This window comes from Branchiostoma belcheri, unplaced genomic scaffold (assembly GCF_001625305.1).
Source record: "Branchiostoma belcheri isolate BF01 breed outbred unplaced genomic scaffold, Haploidv18h27 scaffold30, whole genome shotgun sequence".
Classification (NCBI taxonomy): domain Eukaryota; kingdom Metazoa; phylum Chordata; class Leptocardii; order Amphioxiformes; family Branchiostomatidae; genus Branchiostoma; species Branchiostoma belcheri.
In genome coordinates this window covers 1,351,505-1,367,159 of record NW_017803910.1, presented here as the reverse complement: position 1 = coordinate 1,367,159, position 15,655 = coordinate 1,351,505, and the positions used below count along the sequence as shown (strand labels likewise).

At 40.5% G+C, this 15,655-nt stretch overlaps 4 protein-coding genes across 6 annotated transcripts in view; 2 read left to right on the top strand and 2 right to left on the bottom strand.

The window, feature by feature from the left end:
* Window positions 1–2,766, top strand: part of LOC109474281 (phosphatidylcholine transfer protein-like) — a 4,802-nt gene extending 2,036 nt beyond the window's left edge. The window contains exons 2-6 of one of the 2 annotated variants that reach the window (XM_019774554.1): window positions 155–272; window positions 614–693; window positions 1,083–1,254; window positions 1,385–1,452; window positions 1,921–2,766. In XM_019774554.1, the coding sequence (XP_019630113.1) occupies window positions 155–272; window positions 614–693; window positions 1,083–1,254; window positions 1,385–1,452; window positions 1,921–2,010 (528 nt within the window). In that variant the 3' untranslated portion in view covers window positions 2,011–2,766. The remainder of the gene's footprint in view (window positions 1–154; window positions 273–613; window positions 694–1,082; window positions 1,255–1,384; window positions 1,453–1,920) is intronic. The other variant, XM_019774553.1, reaches the window with a different exon arrangement.
* The window catches only part of LOC109474277 (serine hydroxymethyltransferase, mitochondrial-like), a 26,030-nt gene extending 20,202 nt beyond the window's left edge, over window positions 1–5,828 (bottom strand). Inside the window, exon 1 of the mRNA XM_019774548.1 lies at window positions 5,777–5,828. The gene's annotated coding sequence lies outside the window, so the exon portion shown is untranslated. The remainder of the gene's footprint in view (window positions 1–5,776) is intronic.
* LOC109474282 lies at window positions 3,704–8,640 on the top strand. Its single transcript, XM_019774556.1, has 5 exons — window positions 3,704–3,772; window positions 4,669–4,844; window positions 5,253–5,330; window positions 5,795–5,953; window positions 6,324–8,640. The coding sequence occupies exons 1-5, from the start codon at window positions 3,751–3,753 to the stop codon at window positions 6,507–6,509; spliced, it is 621 nt and encodes a 206-aa protein (XP_019630115.1). The 5' UTR covers window positions 3,704–3,750; the 3' UTR covers window positions 6,510–8,640.
* Window positions 7,722–15,655, bottom strand: LOC109474280 (E3 ubiquitin-protein ligase Siah1-like). Of its 2 annotated transcripts, none has more exons than XM_019774551.1 (6): window positions 15,561–15,655; window positions 13,403–13,620; window positions 12,597–12,695; window positions 11,992–12,132; window positions 11,471–11,663; window positions 7,722–10,982 (listed from the first exon to the last, which is right to left on the bottom strand). In XM_019774551.1, the coding sequence occupies exons 2-6, from the start codon at window positions 13,608–13,610 to the stop codon at window positions 10,805–10,807; spliced, it is 819 nt and encodes a 272-aa protein (XP_019630110.1). In that variant the 5' UTR covers window positions 13,611–13,620; window positions 15,561–15,655; the 3' UTR covers window positions 7,722–10,804. The 2 variants fall into 2 exon arrangements, with proteins under 2 accessions (XP_019630110.1, XP_019630111.1); XM_019774552.1 differs by having other exon boundaries at window positions 15,528–15,640.

Below are 15,655 nucleotides of genomic sequence, written 5' to 3'. Positions count from 1 at the left end.
ATTTTAATGCAATGTATTTATGGTGGGGACACTTTGAGTGTAAAAAAATTTGTATGAAGATTGATCGGATCAATACCTTTTGAAATCCCAAAGAACAACAAAGTACATGTTTTGGTTCTGACCAACATGTGACTAACACATGTGTACACTACAGGAGTCAGGTCTGTATGAGTACAAAGTGCTGGGAACACTAAGTGACGTCACTCCATCAGTCTGTGCAGAGGTCTACATGGACCTGGAGTATAGGAAAACATGGGACAGCTATGTCAACGGTAAGTTTCAGTGTCTGTCATTTTTTGGCAATGCCTCAGGCAGAGCCTTCTTCATATTATTGGCCCCATTTTTGAAAACAATAAAATGACATATAATCGCTAGTAGGTTTTGTAACTTTTGCTCTGAACTTGCTATGGTCATTATTTTTGGATGACAAATAGCTCTTCGGAATAATATACAAATGTGCTTGAAAGTCCTAAAAGATATTCATAGTGATTCTTTTCCTAAGTTCTTATGAATTTTCTGGTGTACTTGACTACACACCAGTATGAAGAAGATAATGTCTTTTTACTGTCTCAAACACAGACTAACATTGATGCCCATATTTACTCATCCACAGAGCTGTATGAAAGAGAGGTGGAAGGCAAGAAAGTCATCTACTGGAACGTCAACTTCCCCATGTTCATGTCCAACAGAGATGTATCCTCTCAGAACTTCACTCGCTCTTAGTGTTCAACATATAACTTCTTATTTTCCATTTTGTCAACTGATGAACAACATGAAAGTCTGTGATTTATCATTTAAGAAGACTATTTAGATTTTAATTGTGATGTCTAATACAAAAGATATTGGACTTATGGAACCCGACTTTTGGACTTATTCCTTCCTTGACAGAGACTGTTGATGTAAAGTCAAACATTTGATGAAGTCCAACATTTTTTGTGTTAGAAATAGCAACTAAAATGCATCATCTATGGTCATATATTGTATGTGAGAAAGTCCTACATGTATATGGACTAGCAATGATCTTTTCCTTTGTCATCAAGTTTATTTCCTAAGAGTGCACAGTGCCCTTGACTGCACAACAGTATGTGTACATGCGTGAACTGCGAGAGTTTGACGTGGACTATGGTCATGTGTGGGCAGTGTTGGCCCAGAGTACCACGTTAGGAAACGTGCCCGAAAAAGACGGCGTCATTCGTGTGGACGACTACAAGTGTTCGCTTGTCTTTGCTTCTGATGGAAAACAAGGAACCAAAGGTATGAGGCTTGAACAGTTGCAAATGCTGTTGTGATATTTGTGATTTTTTATTTCACACTGTTACACTAGTTAAAATAAGAAAACTTTGTAGGTATGTTTATTATTTTTCATAATTCTTTATTGTTGCAGCCTTCATGTATTACTATGACAACCCAAAAGGGATGATTCCAACCTTTGTTATCAACTGGGGAGCCAAGGTGAGTTGAGGTCACTTTCAAATTATTCAGTCTGCTTGGCCTAATCTACCACATGTATTTTATAGCCATATACACTGTACAAAATCCATTCTTTACAGACACCTTAAAGCATGTGTAAATGTTCCGTTGTTCCCCCACGTGTATGTTTACATATACTTTAAGGCAGGATTCCTTGCAGTTATCTACCCATTGGAGGCTGGTAGACACTAACTGATTACCGGTATCTATGAGGGTCTGCATGGGGGGTAGTGATTACGAATTAAGCAAAATTGACAATTATGCTAAATTCTCAGAGCTGATCATGAACAATTACGTGTTACAGCTAATGTGATTACAAATTATAATGATTTTGAGCAGCTGCCTACAGATTATGAAGACTAAAAATGCCTGATTACACCTTACGAAAAAGGCCCTATATCTATATCTGACTTGGTTTCTGTATTCTAACACTATGTATTGTTTTTACAGACTGGTGTTCCTGGCTTCCTGACTTCTATGCAGAAAGCCTGCAGGAACTACCCGGAATTCTGCAGCAAAAGGAAAACTGCCACGTCATAACACAGGAACTCACAAACTACTCTCACATATAGGGAAGATTGCACGTAACAAAACTGTGGGTAGATAGAGGAAAAATTGAAGGTAGCAAAACTGTTAGATAGGGGAAAAATTGAATGACTTGTGGCTAGATTGAGGAGAAAATTGAAGGTAGCAAAATTGTATGAGAGAAAACTTGATGTTGTAAAACTATGACAATGTAGTGAAAATGTTGTGTCCACATGGAAAAAATGCTAGAAAAAATACTAGTAGCTAGAAAAAATGAATCAAAATTGTGTCTACATATCGGGATTAATCAATTTACAACAAATTTCCCTACATATTGAAAAAAATTGAATGTAGCAAAATATGCTCTACTTCCTATTGAAAAAGTAGCATAACTGTGTCTGTATATTGGAAAAATGACATGTAGCAACTTTGTGTCTGTAATGTTATAGATATAACATTGATGTGTAATTTCTTCTTTTTATAAAAGTGTGATGCCAGACTGAAATTATTATTCTTAGTGTTTCTGGCAATTTTAACATATTACAAGAGGCACCAATTTGATTTTACGAGTTTCAGAATAACAGCAACAATACACCCGTCAACTTCATCAAGCAACAAAAACAGTTGACGAATGGCCGGAAAAGTCACACCGTTACGAGCCGTTTCTGTAGATGTGTTAAGTGATATTCTTTCTATAATTAAATTCTATTTTCCGGTTATTTTTCCTTGGGTCTTGCATTGTTTTTTTTAAGGAGTGTCCAACAGGTTGGTAATGGTGACTGACAACAAAAAGCAGTGGGTGTTACGTCGCCTGCTGTCCATATACAGGTACAAAATGCACATCTATTCATTCCCTAATATAATTACCCGCGTTAAAGCATTACTATGCGATTCAGGTGGATTTTCAGTCCTTTGAATTCCAGATTTCCATGGACAATTCCGAGTAAACTAGGAGGATTTCCGTCGCGCAGCAAATTGTTGTCGCGCCTACGCACAAGGAAAGTTCAGTCACACTAACGAACCGTGAAGAGTACATTTCTGAAATTCTGACCAAAACCTGGAATGTTTACCAACAACACGCCAAAAACAGACACTGACACTCTCATAAAAAATACATACAGATAAAAAGTAAGATTAAACAGTTTTAAGTCGTTCTAAAAGGTAAACTTCGGTTCAACGCTTACGTAGTCGCGGTTTGTGTGACGAATAGCCGCCGCTCGTGTCTCATGGTAATTAGGAATGTAAAGAACGCGTTGTTGGTGGAATGACGACAGGTAAGACGACAGAAACCTGTCACGGCACACTAGGCATGGACAATGATGCGCCCAGGAAAGGAATGGAGAGGAAAGTAGGAAGTTACCGAACGAAATTCTAATACAAAATGTATCTACTGAACGCAAAAAAAAACAACTGGAAAGAATGGATTTTATTTCACGAGAAGAAAAAAATTGATACATTTGTTAAAACGTTTAAGCGAAAATTGGTAAGTAAGTTACGCCGTAGATGGGTCGTCTTTTCAACTGCTTTCTTTACTTCTCCGCCGAAAGTCAGTTTGAAGATACACCAACAGGAATCGACACCAAACAGTATCTATATCCGTCGAAAATACTCATCGTCTACTTTGGGAGCAGGTACGCATGATGACGGTGTGAATTTGATCTAGAAATAGCAACATGTTAGGTATAAAGATCACAAAAAACCTGCTCTCAGATCAATCGAGTCGACACCTGTTAACGATCATCTTCAAGCATCACCATGCAGAAAGGACAAGGTCAAGGTAAGGTTTAATATTGCCCAAGATTTTACTTCACACGCCGCGCTGTGCGAACGTCTGCACGAACGAATGTCCCACACGAATCCGTTATGTATATTAAGTACTGACTTGGTTTAAGAGATACATGCGCATTATACATTCACCAAGGGGATGCGGTCAGAATATTGAAAAGCTCAGTTTGCCTGTCGTTCTTATGACGTTTAAAAACAACTTAACGGCAGTCAAAACTGTTCATATGATGTTTCTGGTGACTTTTATATACATCGACAGCTGGCTATGGTTTTGTTGTGCATTTCCTAGACTCAACAGTCGCGTTTCTGAATAGCCTAATAGTATTGAATGACTAACTGAATCAAAGTTTATCATTGTGTCTTGCGACTACACGCCGCCCAGCCAAAATGGGTCGGGTGAATTTCATAATGTCCGTCCGGATGTACTTAACAGAAATGATACATTTCGCATGATTAGAAAACAAACAGACCTCATGACAACAATTTGGGCCGAGGATAAATCCTTGCGGAACACTTCCCTAGTGGTGCAATCGCGTGATTATGAAGTGTAATATGTCATTGAGATAGGAATGTGTGACGCATATTGTCACTGACCCGCATCACCTCTGCATAATCTTTTACTTTAGCTACAGCTCATTTATTTTGCTGCCTGCTCTTTTCCCTGCCATTTGTATCCACACGTAGACCTATTTGTATTGGCCGCTACAAAGGATTTATTCCCTTGCGGGAATAATCTCCAAGATCTTTCGGTGGCTGCAAAGACAGTATCTAATTGGCCAGGCAGTATATACGTATCCAATCAAATCTCAATCATGTTGACAAAAATCGTAAATCCGATGAGTTCACAGTTTGACCACATTTTTCTTTAAATTTCTAAAAAAAAAAAAGGAGTTTACACCAAGGCGCTCTGTGCGGTGTTGTGCTTGCTGGTAGCGGTTCAGACTGCAGGCGCCGTGCCGGTCAGGCACAAACGGGACAGAACACCCTGTAAGCAGATGGAGGTCAACAGCAGGCTGGCCATCAGACTCCGGCTACATGTCACTGATCTACGTGACTCCATCCCGGTAGGTCTCTACAAGGATGTATAGGCGGGTGCGTTTGATGAAACGTAAGGTGCGTGCGTGTGTAAAGTGTGTTTTACGTGTGTTTGTTTGTGTGTGTGTGTGTGTGTGTGTGTGTGTGTGTGTGTGTGTGTGTGTGTGTGTGTGTGTATGTACATGTATGTGCGCGTGTGTGTATCATTTAAGGGGCCTGAATCTATCAGTAGTATTTTATTTGAATTTATTTCTCCACCAGACTCCTTTGCAGGCTGAATAAATTAAATCTGCCTATAAACAAAGGGATGTAACTGACCAGAGGAGTTAGCCCGCCATAGAAGGTCCAATTTGCCTGTACGGTATACCGTAGTTCGTAAAAGCTATGTAGAAGCCTTGTGTATTATCTAAAGACATCTGACTTCCCTCTGACAACAGGTGGACCCAGAGGAGCAGGACCTCCCCACGCTGTTCCCCAGCCTCTCCCAGTCATTCAGCAACCGGAACAATCTCACGGTCAGTCAATAAACCTTCAATAACCATTCGCTCATTTTCCTATGATAAATCACATGACGCCAGGCAATATGACCCTGTGAATGTAAAGAGGCTAGAAAGCATAGAAGTGGTATAATTTTAATCAGTTACTCTATTGGGTATTTCCCCTACTTGTTTACCAGATATAGACCTCGTTGGTCACGATTGTGACAGACATCAGCATCACTGATTTTCTCTGCATGCCAATACAACGATATAGATACTTGAAGATGACAAAATGAGATTGAATGGATCTGGATCCAAATGTCCACGGGCAACCAAGCTTTTCTGCCTGTGAACAATCTGGTTTTAGAACGATATTTCGAACCGGTTAACCCTAAATATGAATTGTGACTCGCATTGGACTGGGACAAGCTATAGCTTGACTAAGGTTACCCTGAGAACAACTAAAAAAAATGAAAACGAACCGTGTGTGTTGTGTTCAGCACCAGGGCAGGTTGCAGTGGATCGAGGACCGCCTCTTGATGTTCCGTGAGATGATGATGGCGTCACGCGCGGAGGGCGACTGGACCCCCGAGCTGAGGAGGAAGCTGCAGAGGGTGATAGACGACACCCGAGGGCTGGTCCGGGCTGTGAGAGTGGCGGTAAGTGACGTCAAGACAGTTTCATTGTTAGCCTCTGCCAGGCTTCGGGAAGTGGCTGGAAAGAGTAGGAAAAAAATACCAGGCTTCAGGAAGCGGCTAGAAAGAGTAGAAATTGGCCCGAAGAGCAGTTTGCCAACTCCCCTGGCTTTTTGGCCAATTTCTATAACCACAGTTTCATTGTCACTTCTACGACCGGATCTAAGTGTAGACCGTTAATATGACGTAAAATTGACGAAACTTTTAATACACACAGTATCATGTGAGGAACTAGTAGTTGGTGACTTGAAGACCGTCCTGTCAGCGTTGTCAATTACAGCGTTGTTATTGTCAATGTTGAATTTCATCACTTACGAACTGTTCCTCCCACCAGGCCACCCTCCTGGGCATCAGCCTGGAGCACAGTAACAGCACCCCGCCCAGCCCCGTCCCCTCATCCGACCCCAGCATGGACGCAGACGTCACGCACTACCTTCTCATCCGGGACTTCGGACGTGTGGTGATGGACGTCCATCATCAGTTTAACAGGCTGGCCCGAGCTACATGTGACATCTCGTAATGTACATGTATGTACCGGACCATATGGGCACGAGATTTCAAGATACAAGTATAGTGACCTTGTTTTGTCTCCAACCATTGCCAACTGGTCTATGAAGACCATTTGCTTCTATTATAAACTCAGTCAGTCAGTACTATGCTATTCCTGAACGTTGCCAACAAAAACGTTCACTGGCTCCCTATGGCCTTCTTCAGGAGTGAATGACCCACTACTTTTGACACGTGACCTAACAGACACGTGGCTGGTTCTGTCATGTTTGCAAGGAGTGGCACAATGCAAAACACTGCCAGAATCAAGTCAGTATTGACAGTGACCATACCCTTTCAAAATGACAGCTAGTTCATGACATGGTTTTGGGGACATCTAAAACGTTTAGAGTGACAGTCTACTCAGGCATTGTATCATACTTAAGTCATATCTTGAACGAATCGGGGACAGTGAATGGAACGCAAGGGACAAAATAAGTTCAATATTGTATCTAAAAACTCGTGCGTCTATTTTTACCTGTAGTACATACAGTTTCTGACCATGTTGCAATGCAACATTTGAGTGATGGTGTTTTGACCATAGTTAGAATAGCTATGTAGCAGAACGTGCGTAGTTCTAGAAATGAATAGGAGTAGTTGTGGTTTACCACAGAGTGTGTTGAACTGTGATACAGGTAGCTTAGATGTTCTATCAGTTCTGGATTCATTGTATAGAGACTATTTTAAGAGCTATCTTTAGATGGTGTTTAACATGATTATTATATAATCTATACATGTACTAAGATATATGTAGTGCAAATATCAAACATTTTGGGAATGTTATTAAGAAGGATGGTTAAGCATAATAACCAATTTTTGAAATTTATGTAACTGCTTAGACAATATGTCTGCAAGGAAAAGGAGCATATCTTAATGTAGTACAGCTTACATGTTTATAAGATAGTACGCAACATGCTTGTCATCAGATATATTATCATCACATGACAAGGCAGATCACTGGGGGAAGGACTGAATCTACCTAGAACATGTACATGTAGGTTCAATTCTGATGCTATTTCCAAAGATTAAATCAAGAATAGTAATTGTCATTCCAACCTGTCCTTGTATACTATTATTAATGGGATGTATCTGTTTTATGCACCTGTTTCTTCAATTATTGACTAATCTAGATATGAATATTATACTGAGTCCTAGAGAGTAAAAGAAGTAACAAGCGTACATAAAATGAAAGTACAACAAACTTTATTGAAACACTAAAGCAGATGCTTTCTCTGTTTAGTGAGCAGCAATATATACATACAATGTCTATACATTTTAAGTCATCTGTCCCTAGCCTTTTTATCAATTCTAGTCTGGTTTCCATCTTCATAGTTTTGCCATCTCCCGGACTCAGTCATATACCACTGCGTGAGTCAGAGAGAATGAACTAAGAGGATGGTGCCCAATCTATAGCAATTCTACTCTTGATATAAATAATTTTTCCTAATATTAAAACAAACAGTCACTGCTGACGAAGAATACTGTCTCTCCACCCTCCCAAATCACAGAGTTGCTGGAACATTTATCTATCTACACATTTGCAGCTATTTTGAGTTAATGAACTTCAGAACTCTACTGTGTCCTCTCACAGATCACGAAAGTGTGGCCCAAATTCTTCATAGTCTTGACGGAAACACTCTCTAAAAGGATCTCAACTAGAGGTTGCCCTTTCTTTGGACAGAACTGCGCCACCTTCTTCTAGTGATTGTTAGTGTGTTAGTCCATTACGGAGGATACCGGACCATTTTCTGTGAATTGACAGAAGTACTGTGAATTGGAGGTTTTGTAACATACCGGTAATTGTACATCCTGCAATTTGTTATGGGTTGGTGATATTTCATTGACAAAAAAACTGTGATTCAAAGGACAAAATTTGTCAGAGACTTCACATCCTGCAGCATCTATCCCAGCACATTCTGTGGTAAGGGAGGGTAGAAACTGAAGTATAAGCAATAATAATATACATTTCTCTTTCTATCACTCTCATACTAATATCATGCAATACCAGTAATGCGGCTGTTACATACATACATGCAATGGCTTGGTAACATCGGGGCCACACCTATCTAATTTCTTAGGCTTCCGATTTTGTCAGAAAAAAAAAATCACATGGACAGAGAAATACTGATGTCATGAAAGCGATGTTATGTCCATTAAATGCACCAAAACAAATGTATAGCTTCTATGGGTAAATTACAACTAGGCTAATCAGAAACAAAGAAATCAAACCAGCGTGGCCCAAGTGAACAAAACTTGCATATGACCATACCTTCAAGGCTGCACTCTTTTCAAGAGATGCCCCTTTGTATCACTATTGCTTAGGTTTAGACTTCTTAAAACACATTTGGCAGACACTGGGTCCGTTTTACACTAGAGGCAAATTCCAAGTTCATTCATACCCAAACTTATCATTTACCACTTGACTGTTTGCAATCTCCGACCTGAGATATTGGGAGGAAAGATCCCTCACAATTTTTTTGGACTGCTCCATTTTGTTCACCAGCATTGCTTAGACCATCAACAAACACCTATCATCTTTCCTCCCAGCATCTGTATGGCAACTATCAGCAGACCAATGTCATCATCATTGTTTATAAACAGTAGGTACTTGAAAAGCAGCATTGTTATAGCTGACATTTGCCACAAAGCTATCACATGGACAGGGTCATACAGGCATAAATATATGACGACTATCTTATTCTTAATATGGTTTGTCATTTCAATAAATCTACACTTTTTGCTGTACAGGTTTGTTGCCATGCAAGTCAAGATGTACTGAAATTGCTGCTGAAAAGTAAATTGAGTGGCAGGGCAAAAATAGTATGATCTAGGTTTCTGGTTTGAACAATTCATAGACACATGGCACTGCAAATAAGCTGCATGAATATACAACTGTGGCTATTTCCTTGCTATTGACAATTTGCCCTAGTGTAACATTTTACAATATACTTCTGTCATGATAATCCTGTGTTTATATCATAACATTCAACCAACTATAATGTAACCGCATTCTAAGGACTATTCCATCAAAAAGGATGGGAGGTAAAGACATTGGACCACCATTTACCTAAGTATTATACTAGTATATTATAAACCATTTCCTTTTTATCCTCCCTCCACATACTTTCAGTGGAATAGCCCTGTCAAAATCCACACTTTTCCTTCTTTAAGTTCTGAAACAACAAAAACTCTGCAACAGTGACAATAATCAAATGTATCAAAGATATCAGCAAATGCTACTTGATATAATTTCTAGTCATATCTAGCTCACTGGAGACATTTCAAGAAACTCATTTACACATTACTATACATTATGATAATGTTTGCCACATTTTCATGTAACCTTCCAGACGGTAACTGAACATGGTGGGATCATGTAATACTGGCCAAAATAAGCGGCAATCTTCTACTAAAGATGGTCTACTGGTTCTACTTGGATGGATGTAGATTTCCTTTCAAATGGGTGCGTGATATGTAAATTTGTTGGCAACATCTTCTCTTGTAAAGGAGAAAACAAAAGCATTCTTCTGTGTTATAGGTAATGTACTGACTTTGAGTAACACCCATCTTTCAAACCAGACTTCACCAAAATCTTTTATTTGCGGTATGATTTGGAAGACCAATCAGTCTTGTACAAAATGACACCTGCACACAAATTTGTCAAATTTCTGTACTCTTTCATAGTTTATATAAGTTCTGTTTGCATCATTTATAACATATAAGCATTACTTTAGCTTGAAAAGCATTTCTGGTCAGATACATTAGGAGAAGTTTAGGCACATAAACAGTTATTTGGATGGCATTCACATAGTACACAATAATCATCCTCAATATAGTAGTCCCTTACCCTTCAGTGATCGGACCACGAAAGAAATAAACAAAAACAAACAAGGCCGTGCCAACTCCTTGGTTCTTGGATGTCTTTCTGTACATAACTAGACTGACAAGATGCAAAATTAGCTTTGTGCTTGACAAGAAGTCAGCTGTCTTTCTCTTCTTTTTCCTAATTGCACGTTTTAGACTTGGCAGACTCCAAGAACCAACTACAGAACTGGGTAAGGCCTGGTTAAACAGCCTCCAGTTTAATTCTGGACTTTCAGTTTAATTCCTGACTAATTCTCATATCTCAGCAACCTTACATCTTGATATATTTCTTGCATCATTTTTACCAACAGTTCACAATATTAGCCCATCTAGATGTACGGTTGCTGAGATATGGGAATTATTCCAGAATTCCACTGGAGGCTGTTGTTACTGATGCCCTGCACCTCAGCAGGTGGAGATGGTGACGTTGATTCCTAGGTTGCCGTTGTCGGCGAAGAGTCTGGCGATGTTGGTGTCGAACACCAGGCAGTCGCTGCTGCTGATGGCGGAGGCCACGCCCTCGTGGATCGACCTGGGCGTGGCTTCCCACGTCAGTCTTCGCCGGTGGCCGTTCAATTCCAGTCTGGAAAGGCGATAAGGATCACGGTTAGAATGGTGACTTGGTGTCACCTCTATCAAAGCTGATGAGTACTGTTAATCTTTAAATACAGTGGGTTTATATTAGCTGTCACTGCTAACTCATCGCAACATGCACGCTGTTTTCATACTGTACTGTTTCAACTGCAAACTTAAAACATCACAAATGGCTCCTTTCCCTCTTACCATGAAATCAAAATGATTTACAGTATATAAATACTAATGGTTGTTTTATCATTGCTGTCACTGCTAACATATCACACAAACATCCACTCTTACTAGTGTACTGTTTTAACTGCAAACTTAAAACACCACAAATGGCTCCTTTCCCTCGAACCATGAACGTGATTTTCAGTATGTGAAAATAAAAATGAACATTCTTTACTCTCATATCTGCGCTACTGCTATTGCTGCTGCCATGCTAGATAGTGTTGCAATGTCATTTTGAACTATCAGCCCAAAAGCACCAGTTACCTGTAGGCGAAGTTCTCAGCCTGTTTTCTGGTCCCTATTAGCTGTACAATTGCAAAGAACTGCTGGTGGCCGTCGTACTTCTCCTGTTTCTCCAGGACCAACATGAAGTTATGTCCAAAGCAGGACTGCATCATGACCCAGTCTACCGCCCCGGGCAGGTTGATATCCGTGGCCAGGAACACTATGTCTTCTCCTGTTGTGGACACAGGCGTGGGAATGTTAGATACAAAGAGAACATGTGTACAGAATGCAAAAAATAACACTCGAAAGGTAACATCTGCAAAGCGAATACATAATGGTTACCTTCACGTGTCAATCTCGTCTAACTACTGCTCTCTTTGTACTTACTCAAGCACTTTTATATACCAGTATATACTTTTACATACTACTGGTGACCAGCCCCTCCAACTCTGTCCTGCTACATGATGTAACCTAACACCTACAGGAATTGTAGAAACACACACAGACTAGACAGACAGCCCAAAAAGAATACTTCAAGTAAAAAAAACATAATGCCCCACCTTGTAGTGTTGTTATTGACTTGTGTGCGTGTGTCAGGTGTGGCATGACGGCGTCCAGTGAACCCTGCCACTTACAGGACGACCCCGGACATGGGCAGGAGTACGGTCTGAAGTCACAGATCTCCTCGTGGTCCGGTTTTTCTGTTAGGTGACAAAAACAGGGATTGGTCCACTCTTCCGTTTCTGAATCAACCTGCCTAAGTCATGTCAAACCATCATGAAAAGTTCATGATTGTTTCACTGGACACTGTAAAATATTAAATATACAGAACAAGACAATTTTCTGAGTGGGGTGAAAGAGGCTATATACATCAGGGCCCACCCTTCATTCAACTGCAACTGATAAGTACATATTTCATACTACTGCCTTTTACTGTGGCCAGACCATGTCTCATCTTTTAAAGTATTGATGATATATATTTCGTAGACTTAGACCATTCAACATTCAAAATGAGTTAATGTGTTGGATACATGTTAGTAAGTATGTCACATAAGTTTCAGTCATTTCTTTCATAAATCCACTGCCTATACAATGGGATGAGAAAATGTCAGCCCCCACAGTGTTGCCAAAAATGCATCCTTCTGCTCCTAACCTCTGACCTTACCTGTGTGTAACAATGTTACAGGACAGCCTGCTGACGCATACTTGCAGGGAAACATGACTGTGCTGGCTACTTTCTCCATCGCCAAGTTTCTGATGTTGCCTAAACAGACAATAAGAAGAACAATCAAAACACAAGCAACAATAGAGTGGAGAAACAACTATAAATTAACAAGTCCAGCAGAACATTTCACAGACACAGGATAGCAATGGTGGCCACAACTTTCATCGAGAATTAAGATAATGTTGATGATGATGCAGATTAAGAATGTACACAGAAGGTATACTAGTAGCTAATGCAAGAGCTACTATGCATGTGTAGAGGGCAATACAATGAATTTTAAATTAGTGTGTTAAAAAAAGGCAGATTTCTTCACTCCTCGGCTCTTATTTCAAATTGTTCATAAGACATTAAGAGTTGATGCAAGTATATATGACAATAGACAGTATATGAAGCTCGAGCCCCCCTGCCCAGCAGTCAGTTGCATGTTAAAACACCACAATAAACAGAGCACGTTGGCAGAACATACTGCGCCTACGCAGAATCACGATTTTTCACGGTTTTCGTTGGATTTTTGGTCAACGTTGCATTAGAATTTTGCCTGTTGCAGAAGATATCTTTTCCGACATAACATTTGGAAACTACAGACGGAGTGTTAACCTTATATGCTCGAATACAACCTTATATGGGACATTCTGCGGAAGTGCTATGCACAATATATTACGGATTTCGCGCAGGTGCAGTACGTTCTGCCGACGTGCTAATAAACAGTATACAAAAATGTAGGCAGGAAATCCAAGGCCCCCTACCCAGTGGTCCTCTGCATGTTGGACAGCATGATAGTTTAGGTCTGCAGCTAGAGCACACTAGGTGCCCACTCTGGCACTGTAGTATGGGTGGGAGGACATAATCAAAGCACACCGGGCACTCAAACAGCCCCGCTAGGTCCTGTGTCGACGTGGCACTGCTGGTCGGAGTGTGCCGGTTTGGCTTCCCGCTTATTGTCTGTCGGCTCATCTTCCTACACCTGAAAAATAAATTAATAAACAAACAACTATGAATTAGTAACTAAATAATGGTTTTCTGGAATCATACTGCCAAAAAAATTCACAAGACAACATTTTTTGGATCTGCAACACCTACACATACATGTACATGAGTAGCTGTTATTATTACTACTATACTTACTTGAAAATTGCAATGCAAAAGGCTTTTGTATAGAAATATGTGCATACATGGAACTGGGGCAACCTAAAATGGTATTGGGTATCCTAGTTTGGGGCAAATGCTTTAAATCGTATTTCCAACCCTGGTGCCTCACATGTAATAATACTAGGCTAAAGGCCATCCTGTTTTCATTTAAATGATTATAATAGAGCCTGGTACTTATAAGTACAGCTGGTAGCTACTTCTTTAGACCAGCTGCAGATTCAAAACAACTGTTGCCACCCTGGAGTGCTGGTGGATTTGACCTTGACATCAGTGTGTTATGCAAGACTGAGTTTGGTGATGGCTCTTACACAAAGGCAGCAGGAGTAAACCACACCAATGACTCTTCTGACCCAAATTTTGAGTGTCTAAAGCACCCACTACAAACATGACATGAATCCACTATTGTATTGACTTCATCAGGGCCAAACGTTAGGACAGGGAAAAGCATAATATGCACTTTTTAGGTGTCTGAAAACCTGTTGTTGATATGGTTCAAGGTCATGCAAGCTGGGGTGGCCTTGTTGCCATGACACTTCTAGAACTGAGGGTCAAGGTTATAATTTCACAGGCAAAGGTTAAAGTTTCTCAAATGGAATGTTACAAGTGTACAGTCCTGTGTTGCCTGTTGACAAGTTATCATGAGTTTTGTCTGACATGTTGAGTTCCAAAGAAATCTCTGCCAATTGTCATTAAGTTTTGCTTTCTGTCTGTCACCTGGGACAGAATGGCTGGGATTTTTGTTTGCCCCAAGATGCAAAATTCTAAACAGGGACACAACAAAACAGAAGGATAGCTAGTAGACTTACATATTACACGTAACAATATTACACAAAGCATGACAAACTAGACTAGCCCATCGCGACACTCCAACCCAAATTCATAAAGGCTCTACCATTCCACAAAGACTGCTACTACATATTCGTATTCCTATTTCTCTCAGAGTCTGACCATCGGGGATTGGAACGCGCTTCCTCAGGTCATAACAGAAATCACAGAGCCCGACAACTTCAAGGAAGCTGTACTCTACTCTTGCACCTGAGGAAACAATAACTTAGGGTGCAGTGCACTTCCCCTGTGCGTCTTACCCCAACAGAGGGGTGTTGCACAGTATATCTCAAGAAGAAGGAGGATGGATGGCAAGGCTGCCGCCTGGAAGGAGGCTAGCCTTCTATGAATCATGTGAGATAATTCCAGAAAAATTATGCTGCCCCCTGGCAAGTGTGATGTGTGTAACAGCCTCCCCAAGAGGCCCAGGTAACAGGTGACCTGCACAACTCTCTAAATATTCATTTTCAAGTCGGGACGACAAGTATGTAGTGAGTCATACACAAAGCACCCCCCCCCCCCCATCAGAAATGTCTGTCCTGTGGTTTCGATGTTGTTCTAAACATACACTTTGACACTCAAAAAACATTCTCATAATTCAAATCAAACTGTTACCAGACATCAAAAATTCATATAGCAGCAACCCACACTATATTTAACCCAACGCCGTCCGTACAAACATTAAAACCGACTGTAAAGTAACAGGCAGTGAACTCCGAGCCACAAAAATTCGCCCCCACTGAGAAAGAGCGGCCATGTCTGTTTTTCAAGCGAGGTCTTCCTGACAGCTACTGTAGTTCGGAGGCGATCCCGTGTAATTGGCGGTGCCTGACGCCCAATTCTGTACGTAAATCACATCTATAAACCATCATGAACATGCTACAAGTTTATACGTACCCACTGGGGTCTAAATTTGCTTGAAAAACTCACGTTTTCACAGCTCCCAAGCCGCAACAATCTTCGGGGTTGTCACTATGTCTCGTCACAGCTCAGACTGCTATCCCATGAGTCATCGCGCAGGTTCG

Excerpts from the sequence above, each read along its gene's own strand:
- LOC109474282 (XM_019774556.1), top strand. The coding sequence starts at position 3,751 with ATGCAGAAAGGACAAGGTCAAG. Across the intron at positions 4,845-5,252 it reads ATCTACGTGACTCCATCCCG|GTGGACCCAGAGGAGCAGGA; the intron begins GTAGGTCTCTAC and ends CTCTGACAACAG. Across the intron at positions 5,954-6,323 it reads TCCGGGCTGTGAGAGTGGCG|GCCACCCTCCTGGGCATCAG; the intron begins GTAAGTGACGTC and ends TCCTCCCACCAG.
- LOC109474280 (XM_019774551.1), bottom strand. The coding sequence starts at position 13,610 with ATGAGCCGACAGACAATAAGCGGGAAGCCAAACCGGCACACTCCGACC. Across the intron at positions 11,664-11,991 it reads GTCAATAACAACACTACAAG|GAGAAGACATAGTGTTCCTG; the intron begins GTGGGGCATTAT and ends TGTCCACAACAG. Across the intron at positions 10,983-11,470 it reads GCTGAGAACTTCGCCTACAG|ACTGGAATTGAACGGCCACC; the intron begins GTAACTGGTGCT and ends TCGCCTTTCCAG.